The sequence below is a fragment of the Mustelus asterias genome, chromosome 14, assembly GCF_964213995.1.
Source record: "Mustelus asterias chromosome 14, sMusAst1.hap1.1, whole genome shotgun sequence".
NCBI lineage: Eukaryota > Metazoa > Chordata > Chondrichthyes > Carcharhiniformes > Triakidae > Mustelus > Mustelus asterias.
The window spans coordinates 11,688,970-11,714,999 of NC_135814.1; the positions used below are offsets into that span (position 1 = coordinate 11,688,970).

Below are 26,030 nucleotides of genomic sequence, written 5' to 3' on the forward strand. Positions count from 1 at the left end.
AAAGGCTCCGAGGGAGTGTTCCTCGGATTGCAACGGGATCTTGATCAATTGGGCCAGTGGGCTGACGAATGGCAGGTGGAGTTTAATTTCGATAAATGCGAGGTGATGCATTTTTGTAGATTGAACCAGGGCAGGACTTACTCAGTTAATGGTAGGGCATTGGAGAGAGTTACAGAACAAAGGGATCGAGGGGTACATGTTCATAGTTCCTTGAAAGTGGAATCACAGGTGGACAGAGTGGTGAAGAAGGCATTCCGCATGCTTTGTTTCATCGGTCAGAAAATTGAATACAGGAGTTGGGACGTCTTGTTGAAGTTATACAAGACATTGGTAAGGCCACACTTGGAATACTGTGTACAGTTCTGGTCACTCTATTATAGAAAGGACATTATTAAACTAGAAAGAGTGCAGAAAAGATTTACTAGGATGCTACCGGGACTTGGTGGTTTGAGTTATAAGGAGAGACTGGATAGACTGGAACTTTTTTCTCTGGATTGTAGGAGGCTTCGGGGTGACCTTATAGAGGTCTATAAAATAATGAGGGGCATAGATCAGCTGGATAGTCAATATCTTTTCCCAAAGGTAGGGGAGTCTAAAACTAGAGGGCATAGGTTTAAGGTGAGAGGGGAGAGATACAAAAATGTCCAGAGGTGCAATTATTTCGTTCAAAGGGTGTGAGTGTCTGCAACAAGCTTCCAGAAGTGGTAGTAGAGGCAGGTGCAATTTTGTCTTTTAAAAAGCATTTAGACAGTTCCATGGGTAAGATGGGTGTAGAGGGATATGGGCCAAACACGGGCAATTGGGATTAGCTTAAGGGTTTAAAAAAAAGGGCGGCATGGACAAGCTGAAGGGCTTGTTTCCATGCTGTAAACCTCTATGACTCTATGACTCTTTCGAGGGAGGAGGGGGAGGCTGCGAGGGAGCGTTCCAGTGCTTTGGGAGTGTTCCTCTGCTGAGGGAGGAAGAGGGAGAGGCAGTGTGAGAGTGTTCCTCTACTGAAGGAGGAGGGAGAAGTTGCGAGGGAGTGTTCCTCTGCTGAGGGAGGAGGGAGAGGCTGTGAGGGAATGTTTCTCTGCTGAGGGAGTGTTCCTGTGCAGAGGGTAGTGGAGGGAGAAGTTGCGAGGGTGTTCTTCTGCTGAGGAAGGAGGGAGAGGCTGTGAGGGAGTATTCCTCTGCTGAGGGAGGAGGGAGAGGCTGTGAGGGAGTGTTCCTCTGCTGAGGGATGAGGGAGAGGCTGTGAGGGAGTGTTCCTCTGCTGAGGGAGGAGGGAGAGGCTGTGAGGGAGTGTTCCTCTGCTGAGGGATGAGGAGGGGGTGGCTGCAGTTTATTTGCCAGGAACGATTTGAGATTGATCGGTAATTACTCTGACAAGCCCCAGATGATTCTGTCAATTCCAAATAAGCAACAGGAATTTCAATGTCAAGTTGCAGAAAAACAGGAAAGTTATAGATTTGTTTCCAAGTTGCTGCTGTGTTTTTTTTTCATTTTATCTGAATTTGCCTATTGGGTGCGTCTTTCTTTTCAGTGGTAAGATTTGGGGGGACTGTGAGCCTGGAGTTGTCGGGTCGGAGCACTGACTCTCTGGGAGCTACTTTGGGTCTGTCCCACCATTTCCCAATAGAAAGTGCTCATGAAGAAATGCCAACACTTCAATCCTTAACACACTTCGTTCCCATTGATAGTTACTGACTGTCAGTTTGGGCTGTCAGATATAGGTCAACAGTCTTAAATCAGCCTTCAATACTCACTGTAGGCAGTGATGATGTGGAGATGCCGGCATTGGACTGGGGTAAGCACAGTAAGAAGTCTCACAACACCAGGTTAAAGTCCAACAGGTTTATTTGGAATCACAAGCTTTTGGAGCACTGCTCCTTCATCCAGTGGGTGGAGAGATCCTTGAGGGATCTTGGGTTCATGTCACACTACATGTAACCCCCACCATTTGGCCTGGGCTTGGAAAATCCTATGAACTGTTCTGGTTTGAGACAATTCACACCTCTTTAACCTGTGATTATCCCTCTCTCCACTCGCACTGTCTGTACCTGTAAAGACTTGATTACCTGTCAAGACTTGCATTCCAACCATTATCTTGCAATTGTGTCTTTGTCTCTATATGAAACCTACCTCTCCACTCACCTGATGAAGGAGCAGCGCTCCGAAAGCTCATGATTCCAAATAAACCTGTTGGACTTTAACCTGGTGTTGTGAGACTTCTTACTGTAGGCAGTGAGTTCAAGTACTGAACTTGGCAAGTGAGAAGGGTGTTCACACAAGTTGTGGGTGTGTTGGGTTGGGAGCTTCATTTCATTTTAAGGAATCTTAGAGAGTTAATGCACCAGTGCAGTTGGATTCAATTCCAGTGTCATGTTGATCCAGTTTTTACAGGACATGAAGAGAGAAAGAGAAAACTAGGACAAAAAAAGAACTTGCACGATATTGCCTTTGATCATCTCCAGGCTGACTTGCACTGGTTCCCATTCAGCCAAACCTCCTCACCCTGCACTTGTTGACCAACATTTGGGCCGGCATGGTGACACAATGGTTAGCACTGCTGACTCTCATTGCTAGGGACCTGGGTTCAATTCTTGCCTTGGGTCACTATCTGTGTGGAGTTTGCACATTCTTCCCATGTCTGAATAAAGGAAAATTACTGCAGATGCAGGAATCTGAAACCAAAAGAGAAAATGCTGGAAAATCTCAGCGGGTCTGGCAGTATCTGTAAGGAGAGAAAAGAGCTGAAATTTCGAGTCCGGACGACCCTTTGTCAAAGCTTTGACAAAGAGTTGTCTGGTCATAGAAAATGGTATGTGCAAATTCTAAGCTGCAGTAGGTGTGTCCACTCTTTCTGGATTTGAATACAGGCTACTTTAAAAAAATTATTTATTGGCGTCACAGGTAAGCTTACATTAACACTGCAATGAAGTTACAGTGAAAATCTCCTAGTGGCCACACTCTGGCACCTGTTCGGGTACACTGAGGGAGAATGTAGCATGGCCAATGCACCGAACCAGCACATCTTTTGGACTGTGGGAGGAAACCGGAGTACCCAGAGGAAACCGAAGCAGACACAGGGAGAATGTGCAAACTCCGCACAGACAGTGACCCGAGTCGGGAATACTTGCTACATTGCCTGTTAAAATGGGTTTGCCCTTTATTTTAAAAGATACCACACAAAGGCATCAATTTTTTTCAAATATGCTGAAGGAGGGCGGGGGGTCGGTGGGGGTGGGGGTGGGGGGGGGCGGGGGGGGGGTGCGGGGGCATGGGGACATCTGCATCTTGCGTTGATCAAGTGGATGCCCGAGGCCTAATGTCTTCCTGCAGCCTCAGCATGAACTTAATAGGACGGAAAGTCTAAAGGGGGTTCTAGCTCAAAATGCTTCCCCTGTTTTGTGGATCAAACTAACAGCCAAAACAGAATTTCTTCTTTGAAGCTTTCATAAGTTTCTCATCAGCACCGGCACCTCTCTATGAGGGTCATTTCAACTGCTAAGCTGCTCCGTTGATGACCCCAAAGTGAAAAGTGGCACGGTGGCACAGTGGTTAGCACTGCTGCCTCACAGCGCCAGGGATCTGGGTTCGATTACTGGCTTGGGTCACTGTCTGTGTGGAGTTTGCATGTTCTCCCTGTGTCTGCATGGGTTTCCTCCGGGTGCTCCAGTTTCGTCCCACAGTTCAAGGATGTGTGAGTTAGGTTGATTGGCCATGCTAAATTATCCCAAGTGTCAGGGGGATTAGCAGGGTAAATATGTGGGGTTATGGGAATAGGACCTGGGTGGGATTGTGGTCGGTGCAGACTCGATGGGCCAAATGGGCCTCCTTCTGCATTGTAGGGATTCTATGATTTTAGATGTCCAACAGTATCTCTGGATCAAATCCCTGTGAGTTACAGGTCGGTTATGAACAGTCTCGAGGGGCTGAATGGCCCTTTGTGAGAAATGAAAGCTCCGACGGAGCCACCTGACTCAAAAATACTGCACTACAGGCCAGGATGAAAGGTTTTACGACGCACAAAAAAAAAGAATAGTTTTGAAATGCAGCCTTTATCACTGCCTAAACAAGTACAGAAACCAATCTGCACATGGTGTTAAACAACAGATAAGAATAGTGAACAGTAAATCTTTTTTTGGAGGTGTTGGTGTGAGAGGAATATTGTTGAGCGGATCAGTTGAACTTTCGGCTTTCCTTTGCATAATACCATTTTTACATCCACTTCAACAAGCCTTGCTCTTATCCTATTGACACCACCTCTGATAATGTAGAACTTACCTGTGCATCATACTGAAGCTTCAGCCTGCATTATGTATTTAGAGCCTGAAGTACTTTCCCCTTGGTTTCAGTGTGAGTTATGTGGCCGGACATTTACCGCCTCGCCTGGCCCAGAATCGGGGCGGGTGAGGCTCGCAGAACGGCGTTCTCCATTGGCCTCAGGTGGGATCTTACGAGCCTCGGGCGGACGAGATGGTAAAATTCCAGCTGTGAACTCTAAGATCATGCCTCCTGCTTCTCCTTGGCATTTCCCGAATGACAGGCTCAGAAATCAGATTTGCAAATCATTAAAAATAACAATACAGGTTATTAAGCTCATAAAAAAATGCAAGCAAAACATGGCGTCCACTTCTGGAGGGACAGAGTTCAGAAACAAAGGAGGTTACTTTAAACTTGCACAGACCCTTATCTGGATACTTGGAGTACAGCTCACTGTCAGTCCTCCATATTGAAAGCAGCATGCAGCGGCTCAGGAGAAGGTGCGCCCCTCTGGAGCAGCGGAGGCTGAGGGGAGACCTGCTCGAAGTCTATAAAATTATGAGAGGCATAGATAGGGTTGACAGTCAGAATCTTTTTCCCAGAGTTGAAATGTCTAATACTAGGGGGTGTGCACTTAAGATGAGTGGGGGGGAAAGTTCAAAGGAGATGTGAGGGGCAAGTTTCTTACACAGATAGTGGTAGGTGTCTGGAACGCGCTGCCAGGGGTGGTGGTGCAGGCAGATACGATAGGGACGTTTAAGGGGCTTTTAGATAAGCAAATGAATATGCAAGGAATAGAGGAATATGGACCAAGGGCAGGCAAAACGGATTAGTTTAATTTGGCATCATGTTCAGCACAACTTTATGGGCCGAAGGGCCTGTTCCTGTGCTGTACTGTTCTATGTTCTAAATGATATTTACAAGGACAACACCAGAGGTTCTGAGATAGAACTCGAAGGCGGAAAGGTTAACAAGGTGGTGAAAAAGGCATATGGCACACTCGCCTTTGTCAATCAGGGTATAGATTACAAAAGCAGAGAGGTCATGATGGAGTTGTATAGAACTTCGGCGAGGCCACAGCTGGAGGACTGTGTGCAGTTCTGGTCGCCACATTATAGGAAGGACGTGATCGTACTGGAAGGGATGTAGAGGAGATTCACCAAGATGCTGCCTGGGACGGAACATTTAAGTTATAAAGAGAGGTTGGCTAGGCTTTGGTTGTTTTTGTTGGAGCAGAGAAGACTGAGGGACGACCTGATTGAAGTGTTCAAGATTATGAGGGGCATGTACAGGGTGGGGATAGGGAGCAGCTGTTCCTCAAAGTTGAAGGGTCAGTTATGAGGGGACACAAGTTAAAAGTGAAGGGTGGGAGGTTTAGGGGGGATTTGAGGAAAAACGTTTTTACTCAGAGGGTGGTGACGGTCTGGAATGCGCTGCCTGGGAGGGTGGTGGAGGCGGGATGCCTCACATCCTTTAAAAACTACCTGGATGAGTACTTGGCACGCCATAACATTCAAGGCTGTGGGCCAAGTGCTGGTGAGTGGGATTAGGTGGGCAGGTCAGGGCCTTTCATGTGTCCATGCAGACTCGATGGGCCGAAGGGCCTCTTCTGCACTGTAGTATTCTGTGATTCTGTGAAGTTTTAACTGTCAAGAACAGAACAGGTTGCTTCTTGTTGCTCTCAACTACAGAAGACTAAGCAGTGACCAAATAGAATTCTTTACCATTTTGCAGAGGTAGAGCAGATATAGAGAAAATGGTTCCAGTTGTGCCGAGCCCCACCCAAAACAATGAATATAAGTTCATCGCTAATAAATTCAACAAGGAGTTCAGGAGACGCTTCTTTATGCAGAGGTTGTTGAACTCACTAATGCAAAGGAGTTGCTAAAGTGAATAAAGTGAATCAAGGGTGGCACGTTGGCACAGTGGTTAGCACTGCTGCCTCACGGTGCCAGGGTTCTGGGTTCAATTCCGGTCTTGGGTCACAGTATGTGTGGAGTTTGCACATTCTCTCCATGTCTGCGTGGATTTCCTCCGGGTGCTCCGGTTTCCTCCTCAGGTTTGTGGTGTCCAAGTTCAAAGGTGAATCAACTGTTTTCAGTGCTATGTGAACCAGCTGGATATACATCCAAAGATGTGTGGGTTAGGTTGTTAGGCTAATGCTAAATTGCTCCTTAGTGTTAGGGAAACTATGCAGGGTAAATGAGTGGATTACGGGAATAGAGTGGAATTTTTGTTGGTGCAGATTCGATTGGGCCAAATGGTCTCCTTCTGCACAGTAAGGGTTCGGTGGTTCTATTCTATGATTCTATGAATAACACTAATGCATTTAAAGCCCAGCTAGATAATTACTTGAGGGCGAAGTAGGAAAAGTTGGTAAGGCCTGTATCATATCTATATTGTTAATTCTATGAAATTAGGTGGAAAGGTCTAAGTTTATTTATTAGTGTCACAATAAAGGCCAAGGAACAGAGAGGGTGCAGAATATAGTGTTACAGTTACAGATAGGGTGAAGAGAAAGGTCAGCTTAATATATAGTAGGACCATTCAAAAATCTGATGGCAGCAGGGAAGAAGCTGTTCTTGAGTCGGTTGGTATGTGACCTCAGACTTTTGTATCTGTTTCCTGTTCTAGTTCTGGAATCTGCCCTGCTCTTAAGGCCTCCAAGCTGCAGAAAAGCAGATTGAGATCACTGAAGCCCCATGAGATGCTGCCCTGCAAACCATCATAGATATTCCAGAGGAGCAATGGACAGTTCTCTCTAATTTGGCTCCTTTTCATCCTCTACAGCTGCAGTGGGAGGTGATGGCCTAATGGTATTATTGCTAGACTATGAATCCAGTAACTCAGCTAATGTTCTGGGGACCCGGGTTCAAATCCCGCCACCGCAGATGGTGGAATTTGAATTCAATAAAAAATATCTGGAATTAAGAATCTACTGATGACCATGAAACCATTGTCGGGAAAACCCATCTGGTTCACTCATGTTCTTTAGGGAAGGAAATCTGCTGTCCTTAACTGATCTGGCCTACATGTGACTCCAGAGCCACAGCAGTGTGGTTGACTCTCAACTGCCCTCAGGCAACTAGGGATGGGCAATAAATACTGGCCAGCCAGCGACGCCCATGTCCCACGAATGAATAAAAAAAGGTCTGAGCAGCCACAGAGTAATCCTGTCAAGAGGAAGGGGATGTTAAAATTAGAGAAATATCGTTGGTGGAGAAGTCAGGAAATGCTCTTTCATTCAAGGTAGTGTGCAACTCTCTCCACCAGAAGCCCCCGGATACAGGAACGATTGGAGCTTTCAAGACTGGGAGGATTTTTTTTAGATTTGGGAATCAGGGGTAAACATATAGATGCAGCGGTGGTGCAGACCCAAGGTGACCAACTGTCCTGTATTTGAAGGGATTGTCCCTTATTTTAACTGTCGGTCCTGCTGTTCCCGTGAGGAATGCCTTTTTTCCCACATTTCCAGGAGAAGCTGCTTGAGCCTGAGCCTGGGAATCTCAGTGATTTGCATGGCGGTGTGAGGCTTTGAGTTGACCAGTTGATAGTGTGGTGACTTACAAAGTGAGTTGTAAGTTTTGGTTGTTTTAAATACCACCACCCCCTCCTCCCCATTCGAGGAGGAGAGGCGATAGCCTCGTGGTATTTTCGCTAGACTATTAATCTAGAAGCTCAGCAAATGTCCTGGGGACCCAGGTTCAAATCCCGCCAATGCAGTTGGTGGAATTTGAATTCAATTAAAAAAATCTGGAATTAAAAATCTGCTGATGACTCTGAAACAATTGTCGATTGTCGGAAAAACCCATCTGGTTCACTAATGTTCTTTAGAAAAGGAAATCTGCCATCTTTACCTGGTCTGGCCTAAATGTGACTCCAGAGCGACAGCAATGTGGTTGACTCTCAGCTGCCCTCTAAAATGGCCTTGCAAACCACTCAGTTCAAGGGCAACTAGAGATGAGCAATAAATGTTGGCCAGCCAATGATGCCCATGTTTCACAAATGAATAAAAAAAATACATCCACTTTTATGATCACCTGCCCACCATCCCCCACCACTCTCACATTCACCAGTACTCCTCCTGTTCTTATGGTCTGTTGTGGTCACTAGAAGCTGTCCATGATCAATTGGTTACACGCACCTCCCCCCGCCCACTTCTCGTTCCATGCTTAAAGCGTCCCTTATCTTTTCAGAAGAGTTGGTCACCCTCGAGAGATCAACCATGCTATCATTGAATAGCAGAGGGGCTGAATGGCCCACTCCAGTTCTCAATATTCTCTGCCCTCATAAGACAGGTGCCATAAAAGCCTCTTCTCGGGTGTTCCCACAAGTGCCAGAGTCAAGCAGTGCTGTGCGTCCATATCGGATGCTGCCACACATTTAGGTAATGGGCTCATCTCTTCATTGCAATGTGTGCTGTGCCAGTGTCTGTCAATATTGTGGATTGCTGATGCATAAGCATCAACTTTTATTGCACAGGCAAAAAAATTATTTGTCCCATAATGCGAGTACAATTCTCCCAAGATAAAAATGTAATCGAGTTTCCTTCTTGTGCTTCAATCAGCATTTACAGATAGACTGGAGATTTGTTTTAATATTTCTTATGTACTGTTGTCAAGGGCTTTTCAATTCGCCTTATAATTACAGAACTGAAAGCAGAAATAGGAATTTTTAAACACAGAGCAGATGTTGACTGAAATATAATTTTCATGAAACAAAATACAATATTAGTTCAAGCCTTGTGTTCGCCTAAACAATTTGAATGAAAATTGGATTAGGCACCCCCAAATATGTGCATGTTACTGAGGTTTTATTTATAGAATCGTAACATCTAACAGCACAGAAAGAGACTATTCAGCCCATCATGCCAATCAATGCAGGCAACAGAAACCCACATGTGATGCAGTGGCACAAGTGAAGCCTTCAGCTAAAGAAATTGTCCTGGTTTTGCTGAGATCAGGGGTGCAGAATGAGTCACTCGTGTTTCCTTCCTTGTGAAGGGTCACAATCCCAAACCAAGCTCCATGTTCATTAGTCCCAGTCTTTGTATACTCCTGGAAGCTGAAATCCACAGAACCTTCAGGACATTATGTGCAGGATATCTCTTGATGAGACAATACTCATTGCTAGTAATATCCCATTGGCACAGTGGTTAGCACTGCAGCCTCACAGCTCCAGGGACCCGGGTTCGATTCTCAGCTTAGGTAACTGCCTGTGTAGAGTCTGCACGTTCTCTCTGTGTCTGCGTGAGTTTTTTCCACATACTCCGATTTCCTCCCATAGTCCAAAAGACATGCTGGTTTGGTACATTGGCCTAGCTAAATTCTCCCTCAGTTTACCCAAACAGGCACCAGAGTGTGGCGACTAGGGCCAAAAGAGAAAATGCTGGAAAATCTCAGCAGGTCTGGCAGCATGTGCAAGGAGAGAAAAGAGCTGATGTTTCGAGTCCAAATGACCTTTTGTCAAAGCTCGAAACGTCAGCTCTTTTCTCTCTTACAGATGCTGCCAGACCTGCTGAGATTTTCCAGCATGTTCTCTTTTGGTTTCAGATTCCAGCATCCGCAGTAATTTGCTTTTGTATGTGGCGACAAGGGGATTTTCACAGTCACTTCATTGCAGTGTTAATGTAAGCCTGCTCGTGACATTAACAAATAAACTTTTAAAAAAAGCATTGTCTTCACCAGAAATGGCAATTAGCTTCTGTGTACCAAAGAAGCACCTTTGTCTGGAAATGGGGTGATTCAATTGTATTTCAGAGTATCAGCCTCCTCCGCAATAGTTCAGCCAGTGACTTTCTTTAGCATCCCCAGCCATCTTTGGGTCATATGTCCATTTAAAAAAAAAACTAAAAGCTTCTATTCAAAGCTTATTATTTCTGGATGCAAATTGGTGTTGTTGCTTCATTATTCGCACAGTATGACCCACTGATATCAATGTGGTGATGGCCAGATATCTGTTCTTTGGGTGTCGGTTCTGTGTAACCCATGTGAAAACTGCGTAAACAGGCAGGGTGGCACTAGGACCCCACTGACCCCTAAAAGTAGCTTAAACGTGAAAGTTAATCGAAAATGAAAGCCCTCAATGACTCTGATTCGGTTCCTGTTGAGGGAGTTGTTGTGGTTCCCTTGGTGGGGTTCCCTTGGTCCAAGGTTAATTCACAAGATCAATTAAAATATGGAAATCTCCTTTGAAGCGCTGATCTGTTACGAGACATCTTATATTTAAGGATGAATTTGCATATTTGCTGCCTGAAGGCCAGGGTTAGGAATGCAACAGTTTAATGTTAAATCTCCAACCCAAGTACCCTCAAGTGCAGATTCCCACTGAGTCCGGAAGATCAGTGAGTTTATCCCAAGTTAACTAGCTTTGACTCCATTTGCAGCTTTAACACTGCTGCATAAAAATCATTAGAACACATACATATTTTGAACATATTACCACTCAAACAGCCTAGCCATGGTGGAATGTGCAACATACCCAAGAGATCCTCATCAAGATGATTGACTTACCCTGCGAATGTAAAGGAATCATCGTGGAAATGCTGCCTCTGACAAGGACAATGATTTCAGTGGCTCACGGCGGACAGCCTTGCCCTTCAGTGACCGTGCAGACATGTAAATGAAGTTAGGATTATATTCGGTAGAGTTTAGAAGAGCGAGAGGGGATCTCATAGAAAGTTATAAAATTCTAACAGGATTAGAACAGGGTAGATTCAGAAAGAATGTTTCCAATGATGGGTGAGTCCAGAACTAGCGATCATAGTTTGAGAATAAGGGTCCTTTTAGGACTGAGGTAAGGAGAAATGTCTTCACCCAGAGAGTGGTGAATATGTGGAATTCACGACCACAGAAAGTAGTTAAGGCCAAAACATTGTCTGATTTCAAATAGAAGTTAGATATAGCTCTTGGGACTAAAGGGATCAAGGGATATAGGGGGAAGGGAGGATCAGGATATTGAATTTGATGATCAGCCATGATCATAATGAATGGTGGAGCAGGCTCAAAGGCCGAACGGCCTAATCCTGCTTCTAGTTTCTATGTTCCTATGGTTCTAAGCAGAATTCCTGCTGGGGGCTCCTTATCAAACACCAAATCTGATTGAGAGCACATCCAAGTGAGCTTGCTGAGATATCAACTCAGTCTTTCTTTGGAGGGGAAGAGTTCAATTCAAACAGTCAATAGAAGGGAGAATGTTCAAGACATCTAAGGTAACTACATAAACTGTTCATAATTTCTGAATGGTGCAAGCAAAGTTCCAATTGCCCGTCAATTCTTTTGTCTTTATTTACAGGATGTGGGCATTGCTGGCTCACTAGTATTTATTGCCTATCACTACTTGATCTTGAGAAAGTGGTGGTGAGCTGATCAATTTGATCAAATAAATTATTCAGTGACAACAGCAACTTACATTTACAGAGTATGATTTAACAGCGCAAGGCTCTTCACAGGAGTATTGTAAAGCCAATTAGGCACAAAGCTATATAAGGCAATATTAGTGCAAATGGCCAAAAGATTGATCAAAGAGGTTTTAAGGAGCATCATAGAATTAGAGAATCCCCACAGTGCAGGAAGAGGCCATTTGATCCATTGAGTCTGCACCGACTCTTCGACAGGGCATCTTACCAGGTCCATCCTATCCCCGTAACCCTATGCATGTAATCCAGTAACCTGCAAATCCTAGGACACCAAGGGTTAATTTAGCATGGCCAATCCATCTAACCTGCACATCTTTGGACTGTGGGAGTAAACTGGAGTACCCGGAGGAAACCCATGCAGACATGGGGAGAATGTGCAAACTCCGCACAGACAGTGACCCAAGGTCGGAATTGAACCCGGGTCCCTGGTGCTGTGAGGCAGCAATGCTAACCACTGTGCCACCATACTGCTAATCTCCAAAGAAAAATGAGCGGTTGAGAGGTGGAAAAGCCTACGAAGGGAATCCCAGACTTGGGGACTTCTTGTAAACCAAGTATTTACATTTATTTGGTATTGGTCTCAAGCCCTTTGAATTTTCCTTCTGCTTACAGTGTTATAGTTCCACTCTCAATTGACAGTCTGGTCAAATTTGCACCAAATTTCCCCCACCATTTTGAGAATTTGTGTCTTGTATTTCCTCTCAACCTAATTTTCAAATTGTTGGATGGAACCAACACATTTGGGGATCAAACTAAAACAAATCTTCAAAAATAAGGATTGGTTTTAACCATGTTTCCTGCTGTATTTCAGACTGTGAACGTGACAAAGTTTGGCGAATACAGTTCAAAATAGGCATTTCACAAAAAATTCAAGGGGGGAGCTATTCCGTCCTGCCCACCATGGGAATTGTAGCTGGGTGGGAGGTTGGGGGTGCGGGGGGCGGGGGGGGGTGGCGTGCAATGGGACCATGCAAAGGTCGACCTCGTGCAGGGTTTTCCGGTTTTGGGCCGAGCGTGGCCAGAAAACCCGACTCACAGTGTCGTGTTAGTCCGATCCCATACCAATTAGTATACTCACAGAATGCAGCATTCCACTTGTCTGCTTTTGACCCACTGACCCAGTGTCCAAATGTTCTCTCTTTATAAGTACTCTAGATAGTTCATAAAAGAATGCACATTACCTCTGTATCATAACAATATAATTAACACACCTATCTTCCACAGTGAATGAGCCAATTTTAAATAGCTGTGATAGAGTCATTGAGTCAGAGAGGTTTACAGCATGGAAACAGGCCCTTCGGCCGAACTTGTCCATGCCGCCCTTTTTTTTAAACCCTTAAGCTAATCCCAATTGCCCACATTTGGCCCACATCCCTCTATACACAGAGATGACTTTGAAAAACAAAGAGAACCAGTTGCTCATTAAGTTGAGGAGCAGTAGGTCACTTTTTCAAACTAATTAAAATAAGAACATTCAAAGTTTATTAAATGTTCCTTTGCTGTCTACATCAAGTAAAAAGGTTAATCATTGGAGCATCTTTGAAGGCTCACAAATTAGCAAAATTAGTGAAAATTCCCAAAGGTGAATAATTAGTCTGGGAATGTTTATATGACACTTTGCAATACTGTTGTTATGTCAGCCAATATGGAAGGAAATAGCCAGTCCCAACAAACAGCAAATCAATGAATGACCATGTTGTTCTTTGCTATGAGAAGGTTGCCAACTCCCCATGATTGACCGGAAGTCTTCAAAAATTAAAAGTTATTCTGCAGACTACTGCTGTGAGTAGGGGAGGCAATGGCCTAGTGGTATTATTGCTGGACTATTAATCCAGAAACTCAGCTAATGTCCTGGGGGCCAGGGTTCGAATCCCGCTACGGCAGCTGGTGGACTTCGAATTGAATAAAAAATATCTGGAATTAAGAATCTACTGGTGACCATAAAACCAACGTCGATTGTTGGAAAAACCCATCTGGTTCACAAATGTCCTTGAGGAAGGAAATCCGCCGTCCTTACCTGGTCTGGCCTACATGTGACTCCAGAGCTACAGCAATGTGGTTGACTCTCTACTGCTCTCCAAGGGCAATTAGGGATGGGCAACAAATGCTGGCCATCCAGTGATGTCAATGTCCCATGAATAAATTTTTAAAAATGCAGGTTGAAAAATCATCAGGATAATGGGAAAGCATTAGCTGGAATTTTCCGGCCGATAACACCAGCGGGATCATCCAGTCCTGTCAATGGCACACACTCGCCATGGGTTTCCTTGGATGTCATAGAATCATAGATGTCGACAGCAAAGAAAAGGACCCTTTGGTCCATCGAGTCTGCACCAGTCAAAGAAAAACCACCCAACTATTCAAATCCCATTATCCAGCACTTGGTCCATAGTCTTGTCGGCCGTGGTGCATTCATTGGGAAACCCCATTGATAACGATGGGAGCAGAAGATGCCACCACTGGTCAATGTTGGGCCACTTCAGCCACTGTGAAACAGCTGGCACATGCGCTGAATATCACACCCATATTCTTTGACACCTTTTGCTTATAAGTTATAAAAATATGAGTGACAGGGAAAGAGGGCTGTTTGGCTTTGAGTCATTAGGGGCAAATTTTCCCATTCCACCTACTACGGGAATCACAATGGGCGAGGGGTGAACCATGGAAAGCTCCGTTGACCTCAGGTGGTTTTTCCGGTTTCGGGGCGAGTACAGCCGGAAAATCCTGCCCCTATTGTCCATATAAAATGGCTTAGAGAGCTATTGAATTCCATTGACCTTGTTAGGATTTACTTTAGCTCTGGAACTGATCGGGGGCTCATACATGAACCATGTTGTAATTTGTTCTGCAGAGGTCGATTAACCAGTCTCAATATTTTCAGATCTCAGGCAAGACAAAGATGAAAGCCCCAAGCTTTCTAATGAGATGAAATGCAGTGAGTAATCAGATCTATTTTAGGAATAGATCTGATTGCTCATTTACTTCAGGGGCACGGTGGCACAGTGGTTAGCTCTGCTGCCTCACAGCGCCAGGGACCAGGGTTCAATTCCAGCCGCGGCTCACTGTGTGGAGTTTGCACATTCTCCCCGTGTCTGCATGGGTTTCCTCCGGGTGCTCCGGTTTCCTCCCACATTCCAAAGATGTGCAGGTTAGGTTGATTGGCCATGGTAAATTGCCCCTTAGTGTTGGGGGATTAAAAGGGTAAATACGTGGGGTTATGGGGATAGGGTGGGATTGTTGTCGGTTCAGGTTCGATAGGCCAAATGGCCTCCTTCTGTTCCGTAGGGATTAGAACATAGAACATAGAACAGTACAGCACAGAACAGGCCCTTCGGCCCACGATGTTGTGCCGAGCTTTATCTGAAACCAAGATCAAGCTATCCCACTCCCTATCATCCTGGTGTGCTCCATGTGCCTATCCAATAACCGCTTAAATGTTCCTAAAGTGTCTGACTCCACTATCACTGCAGGCAGTCCATTCCACACCCCAACCACTCTCTGCGTAAAGAACCTACCTCTGATATCCTTCCTGGGAGGAAGAGAGGATTCTATGAATGATTTGTTTTGATGATATTTGGGAGTGCAAGTCCATATGCAAGTCCACTTTACATCGCTGTAGTCAAAGGGCTTTGATCTTAACTAACATGGAGACGTGTCTGCTGTGGCTCAGTTGGTAGCACTCTTGTATTTGAACCACATGGTCATGAGTTCAAGTCCCACTCCCGGCCATACGTGCGTCAAAAGGAAGTTTGGCATTATAGTGTAGTACTGAGGGAGCACTGCACTCTCAGAGGCGCTATAGTTTTGATGTTCTGGATGTAAAGGATCCCATGGCACTGTTTCGAAGAAGTCCATGTAGAGGCCAAAGGTCTTTAGAAAGGTGTCATGTGTCGGTGCAGGATCAGTGGGCCAAAGGGCCTCTTCCTGTGCTGTACTGCTCTTTGTGAAGAGCAGGGAAGTTGTTAACCGTGTCCTGGCAACATTGATCCCTCAATCAACATCACATAAAACAGCTTATCTGGTCATTATTACATTGCTAGCCGTATTCATGGCAATAAAAATATGTTGGTGAAATATGGACAATTGTTTGTGCTACTGATACCCTGAAGCACATCCTCTAAGGTTTGGTGGGTGTCAAAATATGTTAAGTTGCCTTTCAAGCACACCACAGAGCAACTATGAAGATTAAAGCAAAATACTGCAGATGCTGGAATCGGAAACAAAAACAGAAAATGCTGGAAAATCTCAGCAGATCTGACAGTATCTGTGGAGAGAGAATGGAGCCAATGTTTCGAGTCTAAATGACCCTTCGTCAGAACTGGTGAAAGGTCTTCATGCTCTGACGAAGGGTCATCCAGACTCGAAACATTGGCTCTATTCTCTCCCCACAGATGCTGTCAGACCTCATAGAGTCATAGAGGTTTACAGCATGGAAACAAGCCCTTCGGCCCAACTTGTCCATGCCACCCCTTTTTTGTTTAAAACCCCTAAGCTGATCCCAATTGCCCACTTTTGGCCCATATTCCTCTATACCCATCGTACCCATGTAACTGTCTAAATGCTTTTTAAAAGATAAAATTGTACCCGCCTCTACTACTACCTCTGGCAGCTTGTTCCAGACTCTCACCATCCTCTGTGTGAAAAAATTGCCCCTCTGGACACTTTTGTATCTCTCCCCTCTCACCTTAAACCTATGCCCTCTAGTTTTAGACTCCCCTACCTTTGGGAAAAGATATTGACTATCTACCTTGCCTATGCCCCTCATTATTTTATAGACCTCTACAAGGTCACCCTTCAGCCTCCTACGCTCCAGAGAAAGAAGTCCCAGTCTATTCAGTCTCTCCTTATAACTCAATCCATCAAGTCCCGGTAGCATCCGAGTAAATCTTTTCTGCACTCTTTCTAGTTTAATAATATCCTTTCTATAATAGGGTGACCAGAATTGCACACAGTATTCCAAGTGTGGCCTTACCAATGTCTTGTACAACTTCAACAAGACGTCCCAACTCCTGTATTCAATGTTCTGACCGATGAAACCAAGCATGCCGAATGCCTTCTTCACCACTCTGTCCACCTGTGACTCCACTTTCAAGGAGCTATGAACATGTACCCCTAGATCTCTTTGTTCTGTAACTCTCCCCAATGCCCTACCATTAACTGAGTAAGTCCTGCCCTGGTTCAATCTACCAAAATGCATCACCTCGCATTTGTCTGAATTAAACTCCATCTGCTATTCGTCAGCCCAGTGGCCCAATTGATCCAGATCCCATTGCAATTGGAGATAACCTTCTTCACTGTCCACTATGCCACCAATCTTGGTGCCATCTGCAAACTTACTAAGTTATTTGGTGTCAACTGCAAACCAGCATTTTCTATTTTTGGTACAAAGCAATTTCTATCACTTTAAAAAAGACTAATAAAGATGCCCATTCGATTGTGAGAGGGTGAAGGTTTGTGTGATCAGTGCACTCTTCGCCTCAGGGTGCTCACTCACTGACCCTCACTCCTTGTGAGAGCGATTGAGGGTGAATGTTAATGTGTCGGAATGAGGTTAAATGAGAACCCTTAGCCTTGGAGTGAGCCAGACTTACTCACACACTCTTCCCTTTCTCTGGCAAACACTCCCCTCTCGCTCTCTCACGCATGCACATTCCTCTCTTCCTCACTCTCATACTCTCCCTCCCCTCTTTCTCACTCTCTACCTCCCCCTCTCTCTCTTATACTCTTCCCTTCAATCTTGTCCCCCTTTCTCTCTGTCTTTGCACATTGTCCCCTTCTCTCTCTCTCTCTCCCTCTCTCTGTTTTACACTGTCCCTGTCTTCCCCTTACACTCTCTCCAGCTTGCACTCTCTCCCTCCCTTCTCTCACTCTCCTCCTCCTATTCACCGTCTCACTCTCTCCCCACCTCACGTTCACCATCACACTCTCCCCTTCATATTCTCTCCGTCACACACTCCCCTCACACTCACTCTACCCTCCCACTCTCCCCTCTCCCTCTCCCTTCCCATTCGCCCCTCCCACTCTCCCCTCTTTTCCTCACTCTCTTCCTCCCACTCTCCCTCTCTTTTCCCTCTCCCTCACTCCCTCCTATTTCTCCCTCCCTCTCTCTCTCTCTCTCCAACTTTGTCCCTCTCTCTCAGTCTCCCCTCACACTTTCTCCATCACACTCTCCCCTCACTTTCACACTCCCCTCACACTCTCGCCATCACACTACTAAGCCTATCACCAGCAAATGCAGAGAGAAACCAGCTTGTGGTTGGACAAGCAGCTTTACAACATTTGTCAAATGTAAGTAGCTCCATAAGTTTGGTGGGCTACATCCAGTGCTGGATGCCGGCCTGTGAGCCTCCAGTTGGATAATCCTGGTGTTAGGAATGTGGGACTTCAGTATGCGGAAAAGCCAGAGAAGCTCCTTAGAGCAGATAAGGTAAATGGGAACTTTAATTTTGTCCATAATTTTGCTGGAGGAAACAAGGAGGAACTATTTCCACTGAGTCCATAACCAGAGGACATGGAGAACTGGAAAAAGAGAGCAAAGAAAAACAAAGAACAATAAGCACAGGAACAGGCCCTTCGGCCCACCAAGCCTGCACTGATATATGGTATTTATCCCTCTGTTTGCCTCCTGGTTGTGTGTCTATCAAGATACATCTTGAATGTTGCTAATGTGCCCTCTTCCAGCACCTCCACTGGCAGTGCATTCCAGGCACCCGCCACCCTCTGTGTGAAAATCTTTCCCTGAACTTCTCCCCTAAGCTTACCCCCTCTCACCTTAAGCCTCTCGTAGTTGACCATTCGCCCTGGGAAAAAGGACCAGACGCTTGATAAGGGAAAGAGATATTACCTGTGAATTCTGATCGGGACTGTACAGCCTGAACGGGCAGCAGGGCTAAATTCAAGATGATGTTTCTAAAGTGAATTGGATTTATCTTTGAAGGGGAAAAATATTGCATGGTTGTGGGGAAATGTAGATGGCATTGAAAGGAATAGCTCCTTCAAATAGTCAGCGTAGGCAAATGATCTTCTTCTGCACTCTGTCTTCCTTTTAAGTTTATTTATTAGTGTCACAAGTAGCATTAACACTGCAATGAAGTTACTGTGAAAATCTCCTAGTCGCCAAACTGCGGCACTGAGGGAGAATTTAGCATAGCCAATGCACCTAACCAGCATGTCTTTCAGACTGTGGGAGGAAACCGGAGCACCTGGAAGAGACCCATGCAGACATGGGGAGAACGTGCAGACTCCCCATAGACAGTGACCCAAGCTCGGTACACTCGAACCCGGGTCCTTGGCGCTGTGAGGCAACAGTGGGAACCACTGTGCCACCGTGTCTCCCTATATCCTTTGATGCACAATTTCAACAGTACCAGAGTCACGGATAAAGAACGTTGAGCAAGATTCTCCGGCCTCCGTGTGTTTCCCGCCAGTGGGAGGTGGCACGTTCTTTGCTCGCAGCGAAATTCTCTGGTGCCACCGCTGTCGGTGGGAATTCCCATTGATGTCACCCCACGCTGGCGGGAAACCCGCGGGCAGGATGCGGGAACGGAGAATCCCGCTGGTGTGAACGGCCGGCGAATTCCGGCCTTTATGTTTTCTGTATTGACACAAGATCGCAAGATTCTTTCTTGCTGTCCTATTAGTTTTATAAAATGCTAAAGTTCAATAAACACTTTATTAAACTAGCTTCCTCACCAAATACAGTGATCAATTCAAAACAATATTAAAGGTCAAACCAAGATTGAAAGCAGCAAAGATAAATTAACAATGTTTCAGTGACACATCCATTACTTACCTAATGCTCTTAGCCTAAAGGGTTTGTCACAATGAGCAACTTTGTCACAGAATCCCTACAGTGGAGAAGGAGGCCACTCGGCCCATCAAGTCTGCACCAATCACAATCTCAGACCCCATTCCTGTAACCCCACATATTTACCCTGCTAATCCTCTAACACTAGGGTCAATTTAGCATATCTAATCAACCTAACCTGCACCTCTTTGGACTGTGGGAGGAAACCGGAACACCCTTAGGAAACCCGTGTAGACACGGGGAGAAATGCAAACTCCACACAAACAGTGACTCGAGGCATGAATAGAACCCGGGTGCCTGGCGCTCTGAGGCGCCAGTTCTAACCACTGCGCCACCGTGCCGTGTGAAAGAGATGTTAATCTGAGTTTTGGGGGTTGCTTTATCTTTTGTGGCTTAGGTTTTTTTTCCTTGTATTGGCAGATCGCATGTGACATTACTCTTAGGGATTGGAGACAAAAGGATACCTCATGAGTGGGCAACCTGAACGAAAAGGTCAAATGTCACATGGGAAAAGTCACCTGAGAGGCAGGGAGTTTTTGGGGAAGGGAAACAAGTCCATGCAAAAGTCCTAAGGGCAACTTAAAGAAAGGCACAGAGTCAAGGCAGTATCAAAGAGAGGTTTAGGAGCCTTGGGAATAGAGCAGGAGGAACACAAATCAAGACCTTTCAGCTGGGGCTTGCTACTCCACTGCAGCTGTTGGTAACCAAATCAAAACCTACACTTTAGCTGCAATGGCGGATGTTGACAGAAAGAATGACCAAGAACCAGAACAAAAGTAATTATAATTTCTGAATGTGAAGTATGTCCCTGACAAGTGTTTTTTAAAAAAAACATTCCAGTACATCTCCTGTGACCTTGATTATGGTAAATTGGAGGATTTGCTGTTTTAAGGCAGAAGGGGTGACATCAGGGTCATTGATTGAAGTCAGATTCATTTTTTTTATTGATTTCTAGGATTGTGCCTTCAGGATTGAACATTAGTAGAGAAATGGTACTGGGAAAATTGATGGGATTGAAGGTGGATAAATCCCCAGGGCCTGATAATTTACATCCCAGAGTACTTAAGGAAGTGGCTCTCGAAATAGTGGATGCATTGGTGGTCATCTTCCAGGATTCTAGAGACTCTGGAACAATGCCTGCAGATTGGAGGGTAGCAAATGTCTCTCCAATATTCAAAAAAGGAGGTGGAGAGAAAACAGGGAATTTTTGACCAGTAAGCTTAACATCGGTAGTGGGGAAAATTCTCAAATCCATTATCAGGTACTTTATAGCAGAGCATTTAGAAAGCAGTGGCAGGATCAGACAGAGTCAGCAAGGATTATGAAGGGGAAATCATGGTTGACAAATCTTCTGGCATTCTTTGAAGATGTAACTAGTAGAGTTGACAAGGGGGAACCAGTAGATGTGGTACATTTGGACTTTCAGAATGCGTTTGACAAAGTCTTGCATAAGAGATTATCGTACAAGATTAAAGCACATGGGATTGAGGGAAATGTATTAAGATGGATAGAAAACTGGTTGGCAGAGAGGAAACAAAGAATTAATAGGTGCTTTTCAAATTGGTAGGCAGTAACTAGTGGGGTGCTACAGGGGTCGGTGCTGCAACCCAGCTATTCACAATATCTATTAATGATTTGAAAGAGGGAACAAAATGTAACATATCAAAGTTTGCAGATGATACCAATTTGGGTGGGAGGGTGAACTATGACGAGGATGCAGAGATCCTTCAGAATTATCTAGACAGGTTAGGTGAGTGGGCAAATCAATGGCAGATGCAGTATAATTTGGATAAATGTAAGGTTATTCACTTTGGAAGCAAAAACAAGATGGCAAATTACTATCTGAATGGCTATAAATTGGGAGAGGGGAATATGCAGTGGGAGGTGGATGTCCTTGTGCACCAGTCACTGAAGGTAAGCATGCAGGTGCAGCAGGCGGTAAAGAAGACAAATGGTATGTTGGCCTTCATTGCGGGAGGTTTTGAGTACAGGAGCAGGGGTGTGTTGTTGTAACTATACAGGGCCTTGGTGAGGCCACACCTAGAGTATTGTGTGCAGTTTTGGTCTCCTTTTCTGAGGAAGGATGTCTTGCTCTTGAGGGAGTGCAGCGAAGGTTTACCAGGCTGATTCCGGGGATGGCGGGACTGATGTTTGAAGAGGGATTGACTAGGTTAGGATTGTTTTCACTGGAGTTCATGCGAATGAGGGGGGATCTCATAGAGACTTATAAAATTCTAACAGGACTAGACGGGATAAATGCAGGGAGGATGTTCCCGATGGTGGGGGAGTCCAGAACCAGGTGTCACAGTCTGAGGATTCAGGGTAGATCATTTTGGACCGAGGTAGGGAGTCATTTCTTCACCCAAAGAGAGGTGAGCCTGTGGAATTCATTACCACAGGAAGTAGTTGATGCTAAAACATTCAATGTATTCAAGAGGTGGCTGGACATAGCACTTGGGGCGAATGGGACCAAAGGTTATAGAAAGAAAGCAGGATTGGACTATTGAGTTGGGTGTTCAGCCATGATTGTAATGAATGGCAGGGCAGGCTCAAAGGGCCAAATGACCTTCTCCTGCTTCTATCTTGTATGTTTCTATGTTTCAATTGTAATGGGATTCCATTGCACTCTGATCGCATGGGTAAAAGGTCCAGCTCTTTCCTAAGGTAGAAAAGTCAAGTACAAGGGGACATAGGTTTTAGGTGCGTGGGGAAAAGTTTAGAGATGTGCAAGGCAAGTTTTTTACACAGAGGGTGGTGAATGTCTGGAATGCACTGCCCAGGGAGGTAGTGGGAGGAAGTACAATAGCAACATTTAGACAAATACGTGAATAGGATGGGAATGGAAGGATATGGACTCCGTAAGCGCATATGGCTTTAGGCAGGCATCATGATCTGCGCAGGCTTGGAGGGCCAAAGGGCCTGTCCCTGTGCTGTACTGTTCTTTCTTTCTTTGGTAGCCTTCTGGAATTATCCTGAACTTTGGAATAGTGCTGCAATTTGACAGAAAGCTGGGATAGTCCCAGTGTTTGGCAGAATAAGGATGGATGCACCTAGGTTTGACACCACTGCAAGTAGGGGGAGGCGATAGCCTAATGGTATTATCGCTAGACTATTAATCCAGAAACTCAGCTAATGTTCTGGGGACCCAGGTTCAAATGGCAGATGATGGAATTTGAATTCAATAAAAATAAATCTGGAATTAAGTATCCACTGATGAGATTAAACCATTGTCGGAAAATCCCATCTGGTTCACTAATGCCCTTTAGGGAGGGAAAACCGACGTCCTTACATGGCCTGGCCTACATGTAACTCCAGAGCCACAGCAATGTGGTTGACTCTCAACTGCCCTTCAAGGGCAACTATGGATGGGCAATAAATGCTGGCCAGCCAGCGACGCCCATGTCCCACAAGTGAATAAAACAAAAGTGGAATTTGGCAATACAGGAATTGCTTGAACTGGCATCTCTGTGGGAACGAAAGCTATGGCTTGACACATTGGGAATGATCGATTGGGGAGAAAGATTCCTCCCACTGTCTGTGGCCCGGCCCTACCACAAATCTCCACTTTTCCACTCAGTGTTTCATCCTGGAGTCTAGCATGTCGACAACTTTTGGCTCGAACAAGTGTTAAATACAGGGACAGTGAAACGTAGAAAACCCTCTCCTGGAACAAAGACCTGATGGTTAAGCACCAAGGGAAAAAGCAAGTTATACTCTGCACCTGATATTAACCTCTGTTACGGCAAAGGCAACTGAATACCCAGCAGGAAGTCTAAAAGGCAGCCAATGCAATATTTCTTGAGACAATTTTCTACCCCAGTCTTTTTGCAGCCCATAATGTTTCTTCTGTCAGTTAAGGTGCTGGCATCTTCAGCCATGGTTAGCAGCATACTTGTACATGAACACAGAACTGCTGCACAGTCATTTTGTATGTAGTGTACACCAACAAACTCAAGAGCAGCTTCCCTGCTGCATTCAGACTTTTGAATGGACTTATTTTAAGCTGATATTAGGCTTATATTAAGCTGATCCTTCTCTGCACCCGAGCTATGACTGTAACAATATATTCTGAACCCTCTCCTTTCCTTCTCCCCTATTGTTTTAAAGTTTTTTAAAGTTTATTTATTAGTATCACAAGTAGACTTAAATGAAAACTGCAATGAAGTTACTGTGAAAATTCCCTAGTCGCCACACTCTGGCGCCTGTTCAGGACCGCTGAGGGAGAATTTAGCACGGCCAATGCACCTAACCAGCACGTCTTTCAGACTGTGGGAGGAAACTGGAGCACACGGAGGAAACCCACGCAGACACGGTGAGAACGTGCAGACTCCGCACAGACAGTCACCCAAGGCCGGAAGTGAACCCAGGTCTCTGGAGTTGTGAGGCAGCTGTGCTAGAGTACTGCACTGTGCCACCGTGCCGTACTCTATGAGCGATATACTTTGTCGGTATAGCGTGCAAGAAATAATATTTTTCACTGTATCCCAACACACACACACACACACACGCACACACACTCACTCTCACTGTGGTGATTTACTAAACACTTAATTACCAATTTTCTCTTTGATCATAATAATTTGGGTGTATTATCCAGAAAGCACAAATGAAGCAAAGATACCAATAGCTGACAGATTAACTGATTAACGTGATTAATCTAAGACAGAGTATAACCAATTAATTGTAGAAAAACCAATTTACATGCACACAGCTAAAGTACAATTTGTCCTTTCCAGTTCCTTCTGACAATCCCATTACCACGATTATATTGCCTTAATTAGCTCAGTACCATTTCTGAACACTTACTTTCAGAAATTGCATCATTTCTCTTTATCTCTGGATTTGTCCATTGCCTGTGCCCCGTACAAAATACATTATTTACAGCCCCATATTCAGCAGAAAACTGTTTTAACCCACTGTGTGCAAATCATACAGACTCCCCAGGATACTGTGGTCCTCAGGTAGTTCGGACTCTTGTTCAGACAAGTGTCTCATGGGTTCTGAAGAAGATTATTCCAATTTTTGAATTGAAAGAAGCTGTATAGAAGAAAGAACTCTTCGGCTGGAAAATGAACACTTGTGGAAAATGAAAAACAAAAGTTGGCATAAAAGAACAATTACCCAATTTTATCATTTTTCTTTCCGGATTAACTATGGTTATTTCATTAGGGTTCATTATGGCAGCACGGTGGCACAGTGGTTAGCACTGCTGCCTCACAGCGCCAGGGACCCGGGTTTGATTCCGGGTTTGGGCTACTGTCTGTGCAGAGTCTGCACGTTCTCCCCATGTCTGCGTGGGTTTCCTCCGGGTGCTCTGGTTTCCTCCCACAGTCCGAAAGACATGCTGGTCAGGTGCAGTGGCCATGCTAAATTCTCTCTCAGTGTACCCGAACGTGCGCAGGCGTATGGTAACTTGGGGATTTTCACAGTAACTTCATTGCAGTGTTCATGTAAGCCTACTTGTGACACGAATAAACAAACGTAAACTTAAATTTGGACATGGAAAAGTGCACACGAAGGGACTTAAAAGTGTAATTCATTCTAATTCCAGGAGGAACAGCATCGCGGCAGAAGGGATTCCTCGGGTGCATTCGATCTCTGCAATTGAATGGGGTGACCCTTGATCTTGAGGAAAGAGCGAAAATGACCCCTGGGGTGAAACCAGGCTGCCCAGGACACTGCAGTAGTTACGGCAACCTGTGCCACAATGGAGGGAGATGCATGGAGAAGTACAGTGGCTATTTCTGTGATTGCAGCTACTCTGCCTATGATGGACCATTCTGTAAGAAAGGTAGGACATTACATTCTGGCATCGCAAATGTTTAATTAAAGCTGGACATTGGATTCCATGAATGACACATGGCTCATACACAATGTAATTTAACGTTATTGAATGGAGTAACCTAATAGCTGTTGGTAAAATTGTTTATAATGAATGCCTTAATTTTTCACAAGGGTGCCATTACCTTGTAAAGCAATTCAGATGGTTAATTGAACAGGGCAACTACTACGCTGAAAATCATTTGCTAGCAGATCACTGCTACTGATTACACACTCAGGATATTCAGCTACAAGAGTGTACATAATGTTTGTGTTATCTACGTACAACTTGGGAGATCCCTCAAAAGAAAGTTATGACAATTATCTTATTAAAAAAAGCCAGCAAGAAGCTGGGGCTGTGACACAGTACATGGGAAAGGAGCAAAGGGTTAACATTGGAGGATGTGACAATCTGGAACATTCCACCATACATCTTTGTGGCTGATGGCATTGCAAGATTCAGAATGGCTTTAGTATTTTTTGGGACACCAGTGATGTGGAGATGCCGGCATTGGATTGGGGTAGGCTCAATAAGAAGTCTCACAATACCAGGTTAAAGTCCAACAGGTTTATTTGGTAGCATGAGCTTTCGGAGCGCTGCTCCTTCATCAGGTGAGTCCTGCACTCACCTGATGAAGGGGCAGTGCTCCGAAAGCTTGTGCTACCAAATAAACCTGTTCGACTTTAAGCTGGTGTTGTGAAACTTCTCATTGGGACACCAAGGTCAAGGTTATTCAT

General features: G+C 45.0%; 1 protein-coding gene across 1 annotated transcript in view; it reads left to right on the forward strand.

Annotated features, from left to right (window-relative positions):
- Positions 1-26,030, forward strand: part of LOC144504122 (contactin-associated protein-like 5) — an 824,359-nt gene that overhangs the window by 593,511 nt on the left and 204,818 nt on the right. Inside the window, exon 22 of the mRNA XM_078229298.1 lies at positions 25,024-25,263. Within this exon, the coding sequence (XP_078085424.1) occupies positions 25,024-25,263 (240 nt within the window). The remainder of the gene's footprint in view (positions 1-25,023; positions 25,264-26,030) is intronic.